General features: G+C 31.1%; 1 protein-coding gene across 3 annotated transcripts; it reads right to left on the bottom strand.

Annotated features, from left to right (window-relative positions):
• Positions 1–639: 639 nt before the first annotated feature.
• Positions 640–17920, bottom strand: LOC147079127 (uncharacterized). Of its 3 annotated transcripts, XM_085948938.1 has the most exons (9): positions 17735–17920; positions 17558–17609; positions 8515–8979; positions 7215–7341; positions 6341–6452; positions 5879–5996; positions 4257–5608; positions 1327–1449; positions 640–1116 (listed from the first exon to the last, which is right to left on the bottom strand). In XM_085948938.1, the coding sequence occupies exons 3-9, from the start codon at positions 8622–8624 to the stop codon at positions 782–784; spliced, it is 2277 nt and encodes a 758-aa protein (XP_085805064.1). In that variant the 5' UTR covers positions 8625–8979; positions 17558–17609; positions 17735–17920; the 3' UTR covers positions 640–781. The 3 variants fall into 3 exon arrangements, with proteins under 3 accessions (XP_085805064.1, XP_085805046.1, XP_085805054.1); XM_085948920.1 differs by having other exon boundaries at positions 17540–17920; XM_085948928.1 differs by lacking the exon at positions 17558–17609.
• Positions 17921–18688: the final 768 nt, after the last annotated feature.

The following is an 18688-nucleotide window of genomic DNA, read 5'->3' as shown; positions in this document are numbered from 1 at the left end:
CGTTACCCATTTACTTTAAAATGAAAACATGTGAATGAATATATTATTATTATTGTTACTAATAGAACATTAAACAGAACATTAAATGGACGCATTTTGAATTTATATGACAAATTATATTTCGTTTGGCATGCGTCATTTGCACCCACGACCTGAATCCGCGCATCGCCTAGCCACGATACTGAGGTATAGCCTTAAGGGAAGCCAGCGGCAAACAAATTTTGAAAATAGCTGATATACCTACTAGATTATTTGTTAGGTTAGGTTAGGTTAGTAATTTATGAATTTTGCCTAAATCGTCTTTGAAATTTAGCGCGGTTTTCGCCTGGCTTCCCGTAAACCGACTTGAACCACTTTTTGTTTTGTAGAGTTTACCGAGACACAACAAATTAACATAGATATTGAAATCTTATAATACTATCACTTCTCTACTTACCAGTACGCTTATTATTGTAGCAACATAGCTATTAAATTGAACACAAATTGATATGTATCATGTTCAGAGTATTGTAAATTTGTCATTTTTATTTACTGTATTTTTATAAAAACAGCATAATTTATGCAATAAAATTTATGACACATCTTTAGAGTAGGTATGGTAAAATAGTATTACCTATTAATCAATTCAAAGCCCAGAATTATTATAATATTGAGATTTCTTATAATTAAGAGTATCGTTTTAATTATGATGATTTTTTGAGCCTCATATCTTGTCAGCTTAGATTGCATTAATTTTTGTACAATATTGGGTATCGGACATTCATTGAAGCTAAATTTCTAATTAAAGTTCAGTCACAGCTTCGTCTCCTGTATTTATTATTTTACTAGTGTCAACGACAGCTGGATGCCAGCTGGGTATTTCATCATACAGAGGTTCTACATCCTCAATTTCTACATTTTTGTGGCTTTCCAATTTCAAAGCGTTTATAGCTGCATCTGTAACTGGAAAAGCAGCATCTGTTTTATATGTTGACAAGCTCAAATCGTAAGCTTTTGGTAATGTATTCATTCCTGGTACGTTAGATGGCAGTATGTTGTATGTTAAATTTTTAGACACAGGAGAAAAGCTGGTCGGTCGAAGTGGCTTCGGACGATCGTAATGGCACTCCAATATTTCTGAAACCAAAGTATTTATTATATAAACTATAAAGAAATAATTGTATCATAATAATTATTGGCCATGATATGTATTAGTTTCATTTACAAATAATAATTCTAGGTATATTCTTTTTTATCTGGATGCAATAATAATTGATATCAACAGCCCTGCTGATTGTTCAACTGCATTACAATATGGAATTAAAATTAAATAAATTGATCACATACCTCGAAAGCTTTCCATCATAATTGGTGAAACAGTATGAATGACGACTGGCTGCAGATAAGGAGCACCATATCGTGTCTTGCATTCGGCCAGCGTTGAGTAATGTGACATATTGGTAGGAGGGTCTGGAACACATTTTTGTTTGATCAACTTTAGCAATAAAAATAAATGGAAATGTCATCCAACCATAGTCCAACCTATTAGTACTAATATAATGTTATACTATCCAAAAATTGAACAAGTAGTTTTTGTGTTATAATTGAAAAGTCAGGCGGTCTGGTTTTATTATTAGAATAGATTATTTTCGCACATCTTTGGATGGGCTTTCCACTTAGTTATTTTACATAATGCAGTGACGTCCCGTGGGGGTAGTCTCATTGAGCGTCGCTTGGGGGCGGCAGTTACGAGTCAAATCGAGGAGAGTCATTTAGTATATTATATAGAAATAGCTAAAGTTATTTTGTTTACATGTTGTACAATAATAGCATAGTAAAAATAATGTGAAAATAATAAATCTGTACCTATCTTGCCAAATGGTACAAACCAAATGTGTCAGAAATATCCACCAAATAGAACCTCAGACTTCTGGTGATCTGGGTGTCTAACATAGTTACCTTTATTATATTTATTCGCTTTTCATATCTAAATTTAATTTTGTATATTTTAGTGGTAGTGGTGGACCTATTTATATATATATTTGTTAGTAATGTATCCATACAACATATTTCTTAGCTATTGGAGCAATGAAAGGATGATAAAAAAACACTGTATAAAATTAGGGCGGCATTTTGTCTAAGGACGACACTAATAAAATGCAATTAACACTTATTACTAATATAGTCTACCTAAATACGTGATCGTTAAATGTAAAAGTTTTAACGTAGGTAGGTAGTTAAATGTCAAGATTTTATGCATACAAAAATTCCATATTATATTAAGTATATATTATCATGCGAAGGAGAATACTATTACTTTAAATACGCATTCACTTTTAGAAATATGTTATTAAAACTATAATACATAATATGTGTTAATATATTTATAAATCTCTAACCTAATAGCAAATTGGCCTTGCAATTTTGATGACATTATAATATGTAGTAATTTTGGCAGGAAATGCAGATTTTTTTTATTATAGACAAATACGGTCAGTTTGAGAAAACAATATGTCAGCTGATATCTTACATTATTTTATAATAATTAATATTGACATTTTCCCAAAACACAGGGACAAATAATTATTAAAGGTACAAAATATTAGTGGTGAAGACTGTCTGTTGCACAGAGGTAAATGCTTATAATAAACTAAATGAATAATAAATACCTAATACACGCTGAAATAGTGATCAATGCGTTAAAAATTATAATATAACTGAGGTACATGCCGCAATGTGTTCTACCATATTCGGCTTAACTCGGAAATTTCTGAATATGTGGAATAGATAATAAAATAATATCGTCTATGTAAGTTCAATACCGCGTATGAGCCAATATGTTCAAAATACGTATTTTTTGCCCTCTCGGTTAAACGGCACAAGCCGCATTGATTGGTGTATTCAAATTTTGAAATTGACCAATAGACTACTAATTGTACTCATTTAAAATCAGTACTGCATATAAATTATCCATACCTACTAAAAAAACAAGCAACACCGCGTATATCCCTAGATCCAATACAGCGGACGAGTGGGTTGTGGCAATACCGCGTAAGGTCCAACTGATTTACAAAATAATCCTATGGCAATTAATTTGCACAGATGCATATGATGGTAAAAATATACTTTCTAATATAAAACAGGAAGACACAATAAACAGCGTTTAAATTTATTTTTTATCTTTTTTATTAAGGTTTTTTGTCCCTCCTGAACATTTTGACAAATAGTTCTTCCGCGGTAATGAACTTACATAGACGACATGTGCCTTCTGTTAATTTTAAATATAATTTTTGTATAGAAAATGTTCTTTCATATTTTTCAGTGTGGTACTTATTACAGATGTTCATATCAATATGAGTAAGGATTTTTTTCTTTTGATCATGTCCAATCCTAATATGGGCCACTACAGAGTGCAGGTTTTAACAGATTTTTGTTTTTACGAGAAATAGATGTTAGCCACTTGCTCAACCTATTAGGTCCATACTCTGACTACAAACACAAATTGAAAAACAATATATTGTGTATTTGCCAGACCCAGAATTCGAACCTGGGACCCATGACATAATAAGCCGATACGTAAGGCCATAACAAAGTCACTTTGGAAAGGTGTTAGTGTCATTTTAAAGTAACGATACTGAGCCATAAATGAGTCGCCTGCACTGCCACAAGAATCTGACACCATTCTACATGAACTTTGCGCTAGTTTTTTACATTGCATTTTATTATGTAACGGGTGGACTAATCAATAAAAGTTGGCACCTATTAATCTCGTATTTAAATTATTTTGATGAGTCAATAAAATATAAATAATTACTTAGTGCTATTTACTATCTTGTGCATATCATGTCTATGTGCTGGATGCAATCCCTATATTTATTGAAGATCAACAAGTGGAGTGGACTTTTGATTCAGCTGGGATCAGGGCTTGAAATGGAACGGAACGCACCGGAGCGCCGTTCCGGCTCGTGAAATTTGTAAAATTATCGCTCTGTCTCGTGGAAAAAATATGTTGACCATCTGAGCTAGATAGGCCATAGAGTAGAAAATCTGACACACTCATTTTTATAAAATACACATACGATTTGATGACTATGTAAATATCTTCAGAAAATTTGTCGAGCGATCCGGTTCGTAAACTTTTCCATTTCGAGCGCTGGCTGGGATTGGAACTTATGACCTTCATGCTATTTTGATAATGAATTAAGTAGGTACAGTAGGGACCATATTATTATTATATATTATTATATATTGACGCTAAATTGATGAAATATGCAAACCTGGTAGTGGACTGTGAAAGACGCTTCTCAGGTAACCAGATGATATTTCATCTTCAGACACATTCAACATCGAGTTAACGCGAGCCATATCTGTGTTTTTGCTTCTTCCTGAATGGTTCCTTCTAAATCTTGCAATAAGAACTATAATAGCCGCCATCAATATCAATGCTGCTGCCACTCCCGCAGCTATACTCAGAACGGAATAAAGATTATCTTTTCTTTCATTTGGGTCATCATCACCAGCCACTGCTGTTATTTGTTCCGGTTCTGTAAGAACATGCTTGGTTTCTTCTGTCTGTATATCTATTGTCGTCATAGATAGTGTTGTAACATTCTTCAAACTGAATGGAGTCACCAAGTTCGTGTGTTCTTTTTTAAAATATATACTCGGCTGCGTGGAAGTACTCATTCTGTGAAGAATTTTAGTACTGTTTCCTTTCATAATTCGTATGATCGGTTTTCCTGTATCCATTATCACCTTGACAGGAATTGTTATCATTCGACTGTCGTTTGTATATTTTCTTGTCTTCGAATTACTACTTGCTGGAGAAACTGTTCCAGATGTCCCGGTCTTATAGTTTAAATTCCCCTGCATTGTAACATTGACCTGACTCGGATGTAATGTTTTACCAGGTTTTCGTCTTACAGTCGATGTTGTTGATTTCAATACGGTTAAAGAAATTATTGATCGTTCGGTTGGTTTAACTGTTTCTTTGGTTGTAGTTTTTGGTGGGGTATTAAAGATCAGAGTTATGGGTGAGTCGGTGGTAACAGAATTGATTGTTGTTTCAGGACTTTCTATTTGAGATTTGGATGTATTTTGGACTATTGGAGATTCAGTAAACTCTTCACTATAAGATGTTTGATTTAAAGTAGTGGATATTATGGTTGTAAGTCTTTGGGTAAATTGTGATGTAGTTGCATTCACACTTTCGGTTGTGGAAGTGGGATCCGTTGTTGTCATTACACTGCTTGGAGTATTATAAGTTGTAGTTTCGGTTATGGTTTCTTTATTTTCTATTTGGTTAGTTGTGGGTATTATGGGTGTTGTGGAAATAACAACCACATCTTTCAGACTACTTTTCTGTGTTATTTTATTCGTTTGGATACTTATTGTTTTTGTTGTAACATTCTGTGGTTGTATTTCAATTGGTGGTGAAGTATAAGCTATGAATGTTTTTTCAGTCCCGTAATATGTTTTATTGACTAGTTTAAGATTTTGGTCATTAATCTTTGACCTAATGTCTGTCGTTTGGGTTGGACTGCTCCAATCGAACAGAAATTTTGTCTCCCTATTAAAGGGTGTCATTATAAATGGTCTCTTGGTAAATGCATCCTTTGGTATATTGCATCTGGAAATAAATAATAACTGAGATTAGATTTTAAATGTGATGCAGAGGTTTCATAAATAGACTTACGAAAATCATTGGACAATCTGTGATGATTTCTATGATCCAACACAAGAACATCCAAGGATTCGTTGCTTTGAACAGGTAACATAATTTAGGTACGAGAATGATAGTGATTTTTTCTTTCAATAAATTTAAGGTTTTACTTAGGGGTCGTCCATATATGACGTCATGTGCTTAGATAGTTGAGAGCGATAATAGTATGCTGTATACCTTGGTCCGACCCAACCGTCGTGGCAGATGCATTTTCCATTCTTGGAATCACACTGAGAGTTGTCTGGACATTGGCACTCTTGAATGCAGCTCCGTCCCCAACTGTTTTCAGGACAATCTGAAAATATATGTGTATAAGTATTTAGGTATATTATAATATTAATAATATAGTAATATTTTATCATATTGTGTTGAAAAGAAACTTAAGAATTTTTTTAAAAGTGTTTCGGACAGACATTCATTTCCAGGATGCAAATTGACTTAAATGTATTCTGACGCCATGTCATTTATAAAAATAATGATATATTTTTTGATTCATCGGGATCCTATCATCACGCAACCCAGTTACAGCACATTTCATTTGATATTTGTTTTTGCAAAGCTTAACCCTGTTTTCCAATGCATAATACCATATTGGTAACACTTTGTGGTAGTCAAAATACAATTTCAAGGTATATGTACCTTCATCACAGTTTTCTCCCGTACTTCCTTCTTCACATTTAGGAGCGCACTGCTCATCATTTTCAGCAAATCCTGGACAGCAAAATTGAATTGTTTTCGACCGTTGTTCAGTCTGAAATAGAAATAAATAATTATTATGTATATGTGGATTAAATCACGATATCCTATGTATACTCCATACTAGGTGACTTTTTAAGAACTAGGTACCTAATATATTAATGACATTTCAAATGACAAAAAATACCAACTGAGCCATCTGTCTCTAAGTAGTATTGAATTTACGATTAACATTCAAATAGATATTATACTCTGTCCAAGTTCATCGAATCTTCTACTAACTCTACCATATGCCAACAAAGGTCTGGGATAATGTATTGTGTATTGATGTATGGATTTCAAGTTATACACATTTATATTTTTATGAAAATCGATGTTTTTTAAAATAAATATAAAAAATATTAAAACTATGAATTAGTCAAAAATATGTATGAGAAAAAATATAAAACTTAATAAACTAAATTTTAATAATAAATATGACCATAAAATATAATGTAATAACAAGATGTGATCCTGTGACAAAGTCACATTTTTCTACAATAATTGTAAGTTTATCTATGATGTTGTTTGTGTTAGACAAACCCATACCTAGTTGAAGTTTATGATAGGGTGTATTTTGAATATAAACGAAAACTGAATATTTGCAGCTGTGCGAAGTAATTAAACTTTTACGACATTTAGGTAAGTACTAATAAGTGCATTTTGCTAGTTCGTCATTTCGCAAGATGAATGCTTGAGAATTATTAGTGTAGGTACAAGATGAAATCACTGTGAGTAGGTACATATAATTGTATTGATTTTTTAGATACCTACTTACTTGAACTTTCCATTTATCACGCATCTCTGTGTGAACACTGGAACATTTGGGAGGAATGTCAAAACACCACGTGTAAGTTTTCACCGAGACTGGTTGCTGGTATTTCACACGTGTTGTCAGCGTGTAACTGAAACAAATATTGTATATTTTTATTAATAAGGACCCACGGCCCTACAAGTTGTTATATATTGCGGTTAGGGTTGCCATCGATTTGAAGATGGATAGGGAATAATTGGGCGTATTTCTGCAAACAAGATCCAACCCTCACGTGTAACATGTTGAGAAAATTCAATAGGTATTTGAGGGATGATTGATTTAAAAAATATGATTTGTGATTATTTAATTTAAACATCTGATGGGATACTTCAATAAAATGAAATAATCACATATCATTTTATATCAATCTTAACTCAAATATTGAATTTTATCAACATGTTACACGTGAGGGTTGGATCTTGTTTGCAGAAATACGTCCAATTGTGACAATGCGTAATTCAGTCGACCATTTCTACTGCTAGCCTGTTTCTTTCATCCATCCACTGAGATGCCATCTAAAAATATCAAAAAATTGATAAAACATAAAATTCGCAACGCTCTTTTTTTAAGTTTTAGCTTCTGCTTCAGATGGTTTGTATTTCCGAAAAATTGCAGCAAATTACTTTGTACCCTCGTGTCTGTATCACTTTTAATGCTATTTTTTCAATATGGCCTAATCTCTTTCGGGTTCTTATATAAAAACGTCTAAAAATACAGGTCAATGGTTTTTCCTGTATATTATAATATTGTGAAACCTTATTATCCTTTATATTAAATTTATTTTAAACATTTGATGACTTTAAAGGCTTTTAAGGCTTCAAAATTATATAAATAGATTATCTACAACATTTAAGGAACGTCCAGGCTTATGCTCTGAAAATACCATAAAATCTCCATTTTGACCTACGTGGGGCATGTGGGCCGTTAAGCAGATTTTATATTGGAAAAGTTTAAAGATGAGGAAAAAGTCTTTCATTGAGATACTTGCGTATATTTAACAGAATACTTCAGATAATCAAAGCTACTCCACTACTACAATTAAAAAAAGTATAGATATTAATTTTATCATTATCCAAATCTAAAAGCTCATTATTTTCGTTTATTGAATATTTTGTTGTTTTAGCTCAACATAGACGTTTTCAAATTGAATTGTGGGTATTTAAAAATATGTTGCGGCACACTGGTTGCGAAGGTCTGATCGAATCATTCTGTGTTATGAATTCTAAAACGTTTATTTTTAATAAAAGTGAAAAATAACATTTACTTTTGTGTCTCGAAGCAGAGATTGGCGCCAAACAGTCCATCCGTGTGTTTTAGAACATCCATCAGTAGAAGAATGACTATGAGCCGAGCGTCCATCTCAAAGGGTTTCATTCCGGCAGATCCGATCCGTTGTCAGTATTCATTTTCTTTAATATTTCACAAAACCACCAAACCACAGATGACAGTCATTCTTTTTACATCTTTCCATTGGAGTCAAAGGATTATTTCTTATTACTAAATTTATCAATAACTCTTCTTTATAATTATTGTGTAATTATTCACACAATGGAATACACATTGATTTTCATTTTTAGTGTGGTGCACTTAATACGTAATATAAATAATATCTTGTAACAGTTTTAAATTCTCGCATCTTGATTAATCAACTTTTTCACTATGTTTACATGCGTGATAGCTTTGTTCGACTATAAATTTGAATACCCACAAACTTAATAGGATGTTTTGTCTGAAACCAAGTATAACACAATATTATTTTCCGAAATCATGTACTTAAGAGGGTTCTTTAGTGAAACGGCAAATAATTTTCAACAGTAGGTGCGACGAAATTTCTCACTAGTCGCTAATCGGATACCGACCATCGAGGTGTCCGACGATTTGTTCTGTCATGGCGTCGGATGAAAATATTATCAATTCGTGTAAAGATGACTAAAAAACTTTACGTATGTACTTAAAAAAGAAAACATGTTAATTTTAAACATAATGGACGCATGTTGGATTTTTATGACAAATTATATTTCGTTCGGCACGCGTCACTTGCACAATCTGCGCATCGCCCACCCACGATCTTTTTAGACCATGCCTCAACTGAAGTATAGCCTTAATAAATTAAACTAAAACGTACGCTAGTTTAAATATTAATATAATATATGGTATATTATACTAAATTCTAAGAAATTTCTTTCGTACATATTATGTAGGTATACTTAAAATACTTTTTAATTTAATTCAATTATATTCAACATTTTTTTACATATTTCATTTTTAGTGACAGACGGCGTGAAGACAGTTGTAATACATTCACGGAAGATAAAATTTCTTTTGTAGATGCATATCTACATTATTTCTCGATTCCACAAGAGGAAGCAAAGCCTCTTACCCCTTTTTATTCAGGACCTATATTAGGATAATAAATCCTTGCTAAAAGTTTCGAGTTATTTTAGGAAACTATCTAGGCGTGGGATACAGGTTACCATACCTACATTAATACTTATTGTACAATAATAATAAATGAAAATTAATCTATGTATATCAATCAACAACTTAATATTATAATATATGGTAAGAAAACGTACACACCATGAAAAAGTTATATTTCACTAAGTAAAATATAATATCACCATATATTATGTCAAACCAACGAACAAAGTTATTATGATATCTGCATGATTAATTCAATAACTCAATACCTACCCTACTTACAAGAAATAATCATATTATGTCGGATTGCCGATACCTTCAAATATACATAATATGTAGGTGTACATCGCGGAAGATGGTTCTTTAAGGTAAAGTCTTTACTGAGCCTTATTTAAAGAGGCACCTAGCGGAAAAATACGAAGCTTGCAATTTGAGACATTTTTTTGATAATTTACAATTTCAACTGTATTGATGAATAAATATGTATCTGAAAACATTAAAAAGAAAAATATTTTTTATTTTAAGTCAAAGATAAACTTACAATTGTAAAAAATGTAATAAAATGTGAATTTGTTGAATCGGACCGCACCCTATTATTACATATATTTCATGGTCATATTTATTATTAAAATTTATTTTATTAAGTTTTCTAAGCATCACCTAAGCGATTTTTGACTAATTCATAGTTTTAATATTTTTTATATCTATTTTAAAAAACATCGATTTTTATAAAAAATATAAATGTGTATAACTTGAAATCCTTTTTATTTATATCAAATTTTATTTATGTATGGTCCCAATATTGAAGCTTCATTTGATATAAATAAAAAGGATTTCAAGTTATTAGTATATAAGTAAATTATATAATTTACCTAAAAAGAAAATGCTTATGGCGGATACTAGGGATAACAAACGCATGATGCCAAAAGCAAAGCCAGTCCAAAGCAAGCCAGTCCAAAAGCAACAATAATGTAAGAGAGAAGACAATGTAGCCTCTTTTCCCATGTGCAGGCATATCCAATTTCAAGTATGCTGTCATCCCAGTGTCAAAACTGTTGTCTTATTGTTTAATTTGAATATACGACCTTATACGAAGAACCAAGGACATGATTCACAATAAAGTAAATAATTAAAAAAAAAAAACTTGAATATAAGTATGTATTTTATTAAATTTAGCTGGGGATACTTAGACGTTACAAATTAAACACCACTGTCTTTCACTATCTCATAGATATATACTCGATTTTCCATTCTTCATGTAAATTATAGCATTACACTCATCATTAAACCATTGAGTAAAGAGCCTTCTGCGTGATGGTTAGGGGAACCACGCCGCAGGTTAAAGCGCAACATACATTATTTTTTTCATCTCACTCCTGCGGTAGGTCTTGAGTGTACGAATATGAATCAAGTTATACGAAGAAGTTAAGCGGGCTTCCTCATTGTTAATAACTTTCACACCAGGGACATGAAAATATAAATAATGCTTCCCATTTCAAATCTCAGTCCAATCATATTATATTAGGTACAATTACACATACATGCATTTTACATTTACACGACTCAATTCCTATGCGATTGATCAAAATCCATTCTACATGCCTGATATAACATCTTAGAAGCAACGTTGCTGTGGAAACATTTAATTGGGCGTGTCTATTTAAATACCAGATGAGAAGTAGCTGGTGTAATTAGGAAGAATATTTGCAAGTGACAAAGGTACTTGAAGGCATGCTAAATGCATTAAATCAGCGCTCGAAATGGAAAAGTTTACGAACCGGAGCGCTCGACAGTTTTCTGAAGATATTTAAATAGTTATCAAATAGTATGTGTATTTCATAAAAAAAGTGTTTTGGATTTTCTATTATATGACCTATCTAGCTCAGACGGTCAAATTATTTTTTCCACGAGACGGAGCAATAATTTTACCGATTTCACGAACAGGAACGGCGCTCCGGTCCATTTCGAGCCCTGCATTAAATGCAAGAAAAATAATTAAATCAATGAGTAATTTGAAAAGAGCTCGACGGGTTCATGCGATATCCATTGCATGAGAGTTGATAAGGAAGTCAAGAAAAATGAGATATTATAGTTCCTGATACTTTCTAAATATTAAATATCAAAATACACTGTTCCAACACTACAATATAAATTTACGTCAATATCACGTAAGTTACGTACTGAATTACAATTTATATTATGTCATTTTATTGTAATATAATATTATTCAATATTGTACCTATTGTCAGTTAATAAAAATTGGTCATGCGGAAGCTTGTTAGGTTAGGAGCATTATCAATAGGCCATTAAATGGCGCAATTAACTAACTGGTCTATCGATGGTTATTGATTACTATTATTGGGTTGGATGTTGGTATTTTATAGTATCAATAACTATTATAATATTATTGTTAGGTCTATTAAGTAGTGTACCGACTCTAGTTGACAATATAATACAATAAGTATAAAAGCAGTACGAATGAAGCTGTTACTATTTATTTATACTGCAAATGTTAATAGGAAATATAGTCAACTAATTGTATGATTCGAATCTGAATCAAAATCATTTATAGTACCTACTGCTATTTATTAAATGCAAAGAAAAGCTCCAAAGCAATTAAAATTTAACTTTTTGCGAGGAGTCAAGCTTGAGTCTTTTGATAACTTTGGCGTGTTTTCTATTTTCTGAGGGACTTTCATTTACCCGTTCTTTCATGGACATACCCTTCGTTTTTATCCTTTCTTACTACACATAGCGCTCTGACATATTATTATATGAATATAGAAACTCTATCGAACATAAAAAAGTATTATATATCAGTATACAAAGGCACCATAAGCGATTTGCGAGTGTATTGGAATTGTTTGCTGCAATGCATATTTCTATGCTATCAAACAATACCACTACATCTGCAATGCATTTTTACTGTGCCCATGATGTCACTGTATACCGATTTACCTATACATGGGTATATTTGACGTAAACGTCAGACGTACGTTAAACGTGGTCGAAAAATGAAATCTACCTACATTGCAATAGGTTTCATTGTTGCAAATCTGCATTTATGTCTTCACACCATTGTTGATATATTCTGTTAATACTGCTGATGCATCCGCATATTATGTGGTATATACCTTCATACATATTGCATATAATTGACAAATCAACTCTACATACCTACATTCAGGGCTCGAAATCGACCGGAACGCACCGGAGCGCTGTTCCGGTTCGTGAAATATTTAAAGTTATCGCTCCGTCTCACTGACAAAATAATTTGACCGTCTAAGCTAGATATTCCATAGATATAACAAAAAATCTAGCACACTTATGTTTATAATATACATATCAAATTTGATAACCTTGTTAATATCCTCAGAAAAATTTATAGCGCTCCGGTTCGTAAACTTTTCCATTTCGAGCGCTGCCTACATTGTAATAAGCTTCATTATTGAAAATCTCCGTATATTTTATTTACAGCATTTCCAGTAGTCGCCATTTTGTGTTATTGAAAAATCAACTCTAACTACAATGCGATAAAGGTGATTATTATAAATTCACATTGATCTCAATAACCAATTCCGCCACGTGTCCATTTTATGTGAGAGTCTCCTGGTATAAATTATTGGATAGGAATAATATATTTAATAAAAACAATATGAAGGATTTATATTACTTGTCACTTTCGCTTTCCCATAAAATGCATGGATTATTTAATACCCAGATGTGGGCCACTTGGATATTTTCTTTATAACTGCACTTGTAGTAAATTGATACATTTCTGTACTCTTCTAACGTCACACGCGTGAGAGAGACATATGGATAAAATGTTATTTGAATCTAATGCATTTTTTTCATGTTGGTATTTTGTTATTTAATGAACGCGAGAGATGCAGCTAATAAATGCTGTACAGAATCCAGTGGCGTAGAATAATTTTAAACAATTAAACACACACACACGATTATCATTCATACCATAATTTGTGCATACACTATTTCAATACTAAATTGACATATTGAATAATATTGTTCTATGTATGATAATATTTATTATGTGCCAGCATACATTCTACCTTAATGAGTTGGTTATCTTTGTTGAATCTTTGCTTTCCGTCTCTATTATATTCTAGTTATAACATTTAATAACTAGAATTATTTTAATTTATTTAATGTAATTTTAATGGATTCCGCATTTTTCACTGGTACTTAAAACATTGATGATAATTTATAACAATATCAGCTTATAAGCGGTTCGGGAGCTCCGGGTTCGATTTCCGGGAGGATATAATATATTTATGTGATTTTTTTCTATTACTAAATTCATTTCTATTAAATACACTACTGTTAAACTACACTATTGTCATTTGGGCCTCTAGGCCAGTTGTAGTGCTAAAAATATTATAACACTACATTAACTGAAACACAAACTTTGGTAGAGTAGGTGGGGGTGCATCTGACGTTTTTCAAACTCTTTCAGGTTTTCCCCAAGGCTCAAATCTCGGACCAATTATGTTTCTCATAATATATATAAAAATATGAACCTCTCACTTCTGCTGTGTGGGAGTTTTATCTTCCGAGCTTATAGGCACGCTACTGATTCGCGTAATTAAAACTCCACGCTAGATTAGGGAATTTATTTATATTTTTTATGTTAAGCAGTTGTGTCTAGCATTACTTTGACATCGCGTGTTAAAATCATTTTAAGCTTGTTACATCAATTCGCGCAGATTCTCAAACTATAATAATACAAAATAATGGTAAGCGGAAGTAGACACGAAAGCTACGATTAAAAAAAACAGTTTAATATCTATATCATTTTATCAATTTACAATAAGTGAAAGATTTTTATAATTAGAACCGTCTGAACCTTTAATTTTTACATATAAACTGAAAAAAAATAATTGTAATAGCATGTTTATTTATCAATAATGGTCAAATTTTATAATTATCATTCGATACCTTAGTCAAAGAAAAGACCCAACAACATTAGTGAAACTGTACTTATAATATTTTAATAATATATATTAATGTGTAAATAAAAAATAATAAGTTTATTATTCCATATATTGGTTAGACTGATTTTATATGACTAAAATTGATATTTTTCACATTTTAAAATAATATGCTACTTCCACCAATAACCAAATTGAGTAAAAGTTTTAATGTTCGTTTATTCACGTAATCTACGTTATCTTCTCTTTGTCCAATAGGTTTTTTAACACTACAAAAGACAAACAGACCCAATCGCAGTAGTGAAATACATCATAGAAATATTCGTTTGAGAAAACTACATGATCTATTGTGATTTCCCAGAAAACGAACCCTAACCCCGGTATAAAAAAACAGTTTATCAGATATTACTGAATGTCAGTGATAAATTCATAAGTAAATTGAGTTTTGATTTCATGAATCATTGCATATCAATCAGGTGGCAATCGACCCTTCATTTAATATGACAGACCTTTATTTGAGTATTGTGTCATTTCGATTTGTTTTGTTTTAAAAACCACAGTTTTTTTCTTCATTTTAAAAACCATACATTATTATTTCTGATCTTGAGACCCTGCCACCATAGAGATTGGCAAGTAGAGATTAAAATGAAAGAAGAACTCTTTAGAATTATTGCAAAAAAAACTCTCGCTTGAGCTCGGACAGAAAATAATATTCAAAGGATATAAAAAGTCCACTTTTTCCGCCATTTGTTCCGCCATCCGTCACGCATTTATAAAAGTAGTTTTATGTAATAAATTATATTATAAAACAATTTTAATATATTTTTAATTGTTAATATAATCATTTAAAAAATTATTGCTATGAAAAAGTTAAATAATGTACGTACTTGCGTATAACTTGAATGAAGTAGAAAATGCATGCATAAAACTTTGAAACACAATAAGCATAATAATTATAATACTTCGTAATACACAATGAGTAGAAAAACGTTTGACAATCTAAGAAAATAATGTAAAATATATGTAGTGACATTTGACTTATTGCTAAGATCACTAAAACATGTGCATATTAAAGTCAATGTAATATGTCTGCTAATAACATACATAATTATAACACGGATAAAAATAATGGCCCAATTTTTGTAACTGGTTCAGTCATAATTATTGTAATTAATTGTTTTATCATTTAGTCAAATGTTATTAGTCTCCATTGCAATAATAGAATAATATTAATATCATAAAATTTTGCAAATAGAGATATTTTGATACTGGTATGTGCATATTATATATTTATATTATAGAATATAATATATTCTATACACCATCTAGTACAAAAAAGCAAGGGATTCACAAAAAATATACCTATAATGTATCCTGATTCCGTTACTTATAAACAAAATACTTGCATAAGGGTTATAAGTTGATTGAACATTTATTATTGAGAATTTTATATTCATTGTTTGTATTGAGAATTTAACAGTACGATAGGATAATCCATTAAAAGCTGATATGTTTGGTATATTCCAAATTAATGCTGATTAAAAAAAATGGTTGGTGAATTTCTATTGAATAATTTTGAAAATATCAAGAATCAAAATGTCTCCACTATTATAGTTTGCTCTAGGCAGGGTTTAATTGAATTTTAAAAACTAAACAATATTATCTGCAATTTGTATTGTTATTTCAATGAAAACAAATAAATATGATTGACAAAGCTTAGTATGCAGTATTTATATCGGATCTCAATAGCATACCTCCACCCTTCTCCATTGATAGATAATAATATATTAATAATCTGTGCTGTGTGGTATCAAAATTATTCATAAATTAACAATAACAAATTCTAATTATTATCTACGTCTTTATTATAAATATTGCACATAAGAAATGATAAGTATTCGCTGCCAAGTCGATATTATGTTATGGATATTTGATTCAATATTGGACGAAATATGATACGCTTTTGTTTAAAACAATAAAAAAATTCAGACCTCTAGACGAAAACTCATAAGATGTTTGATATTAGTGATATAAGATATTTTCAAAGAGTTTATGTATGATATAGTTGTACTCTGGGCCAGATTTCCTATGAATCTAAGGGCCCAGCGACCCCAAATTGGTAGAGACCTCGAGGTTCGAGAAATTAAATAGGAAAACATTCATAAAAAAAAAAACTGACGAAGTAGTTGAGCCACGCGAATGTGTTTAAAGAGTATTATAAAAGATTGACATAAATACACCATTATTGATATCAATTGCAAAATATATGACACTGAAAGAAATATTGTACCTACATCAAAAGGTAGCGTAGGGTAGAGACGTTATGACATGAAAAAATCATCGGCCAAAAGATTCGTCGTTAGAACTATTGAAAGACATGCAATATCATACAATAAAAAATACATTCGTCTATAAAACTGCGTTTTAATAAGTGATTTTTCTGGGGAGCCCAATATATGTACTGGGTTCCTAATGGTGCTATTTAATATTACTAAAATAATTGTATGTCTAGTTTATAGATATTAGTTATAATTAATAAACTATCAGAAATAGGTATCGATAAACTGCATAAAATTTATTGAAAAACAAAGTAAGATTAGTTAAGACCAAATGCTCTTTCATCGAAAATGTATGAACTCTTGCAACAATAAACTAATTAAAATTTTTAATGATTCATTTAGATGTAAACTATATTCGCTTTTATACTAAATAATACCTATGACAAACAAGTATGTATTGAACCGACGATAAGTAATATCCAAAACATATCGATCTATCGGGCTTTTGATTTTTTTCAATACTTAGAAATAATTTTCATGGACATTTTACATTTATTATAATCATTTTTATTTTTAGTTATTTAAAATTGCGCAACTAGCTACTAATTTCAGACACAGGGTAACAATATATTATACAAACATTTTGGAAAAGTCTTACAATACGCCATTCCAATTAGCAAGTGTGACGATGCTTTAATCCAGCAGTAAAACTGAAACACAAATATTGCTAATTTCTATTCATATAATCTCACATATTATTAGATGCGATCTCTAACAATTATTATTTATCCCATCACACAATAAATATTCACAATATCACAGTTAGTTGGTTTACTTTTCAAAACGTACACATCTGCAACACACAATGCTTTAATAATATCACTAAGTGTTGCATAAAACTTGCAAATGAAGTAATCGGAAGCTTTTTAGTTAAGTAATTGAAATTTCACTCAGGCATCGCGTCATTTCGTTTAAGCTTTTGCGCGTCGGTGTTTGAAAGTTCGGCGTCTGTCCCACGACTGGGTAAGGGACGTAAAAATCGTTCCCGCTTGCATTGATTCGCTCCCGCATTAAACTGTTGCTGCAACTTAATCCTCAGATATTTTCTGTGCAATCTTTTATGCTGGCGATGATGATTTCTTTCTACCGTATGTAAATAGCGATATAATATGCATTATAATCTGTGAGTAGATGCTTGTATAATTATTTTTACCCTTGCCGAGGTATAGAAAATATTTTAATTTAAGTCCGCAGTAAGTAAGCTGTAACCTAATAAGGGCGTATTTAAAAATCTATCTAGGTATTATAATTGTCGTAATTAGTAACTTAAAAATGGCATATTGGAAAAATGAATAATAGAGTAACTATTATTTTAATTCTTAATGAAAAAATGAACTAGTATTAAAAATAAAAATTCTGAAAAAAATTGGATTTATTTACTAATGTGCTTGATTTAAGATTAAATATTTATTTTTTTAAGTCATTGAAAAGGTAAAAATAAAAACAAAAATCATTTATTTACGAGCATCTACTTGTTGTCAATTATTTTCAACTAGGTATAAAAACATTTAATATAACAATCATAATTTAAAAACAACTCAGATGTGTATCTACTATGAATAGTTACTTGAACCCGTATCCACTGGTTTCGCGGCAATGTGCTTTGCCAAAGTCAGGCGCATCCTATCTAATTACGATGCAATTAACTGGTAGTTTTAGTGCATATTGAAATGCTGATCAAATTGAGTTAATTTAGGCTATCGGCTGTTGAATCAAGGTATCAATTTTA

The sequence above is a fragment of the Rhyacophila brunnea genome, unplaced genomic scaffold (genome assembly GCF_057557595.1).
Source record: "Rhyacophila brunnea isolate RB1 unplaced genomic scaffold, BYU_Rbru_1.0 scaffold_10, whole genome shotgun sequence".
Taxonomy (NCBI): domain Eukaryota; kingdom Metazoa; phylum Arthropoda; class Insecta; order Trichoptera; family Rhyacophilidae; genus Rhyacophila; species Rhyacophila brunnea.
The sequence above is the reverse complement of the archived record's forward strand: the minus strand, read 5'-3'. Positions and strand labels throughout refer to the sequence as shown.

Bases quoted from the DNA above. Each gene is read 5' to 3' on its own strand.
- LOC147079127 (XM_085948920.1), bottom strand. From the start codon at position 8,624: ATGAAACCCTTTGAGATGGACGCTCGGCTCATAGTCATTCTTCTACTG. The intron at 7,342-8,514 runs GTAAATGTTATT...TATTTGTTTCAG, and splicing joins CTCTGCTTCGAGACACAAAA to TTACACGCTGACAACACGTG. The intron at 1,450-4,256 runs GTTTGCATATTT...AATGTGTTCCAG, and splicing joins CTTTCACAGTCCACTACCAG to ACCCTCCTACCAATATGTCA.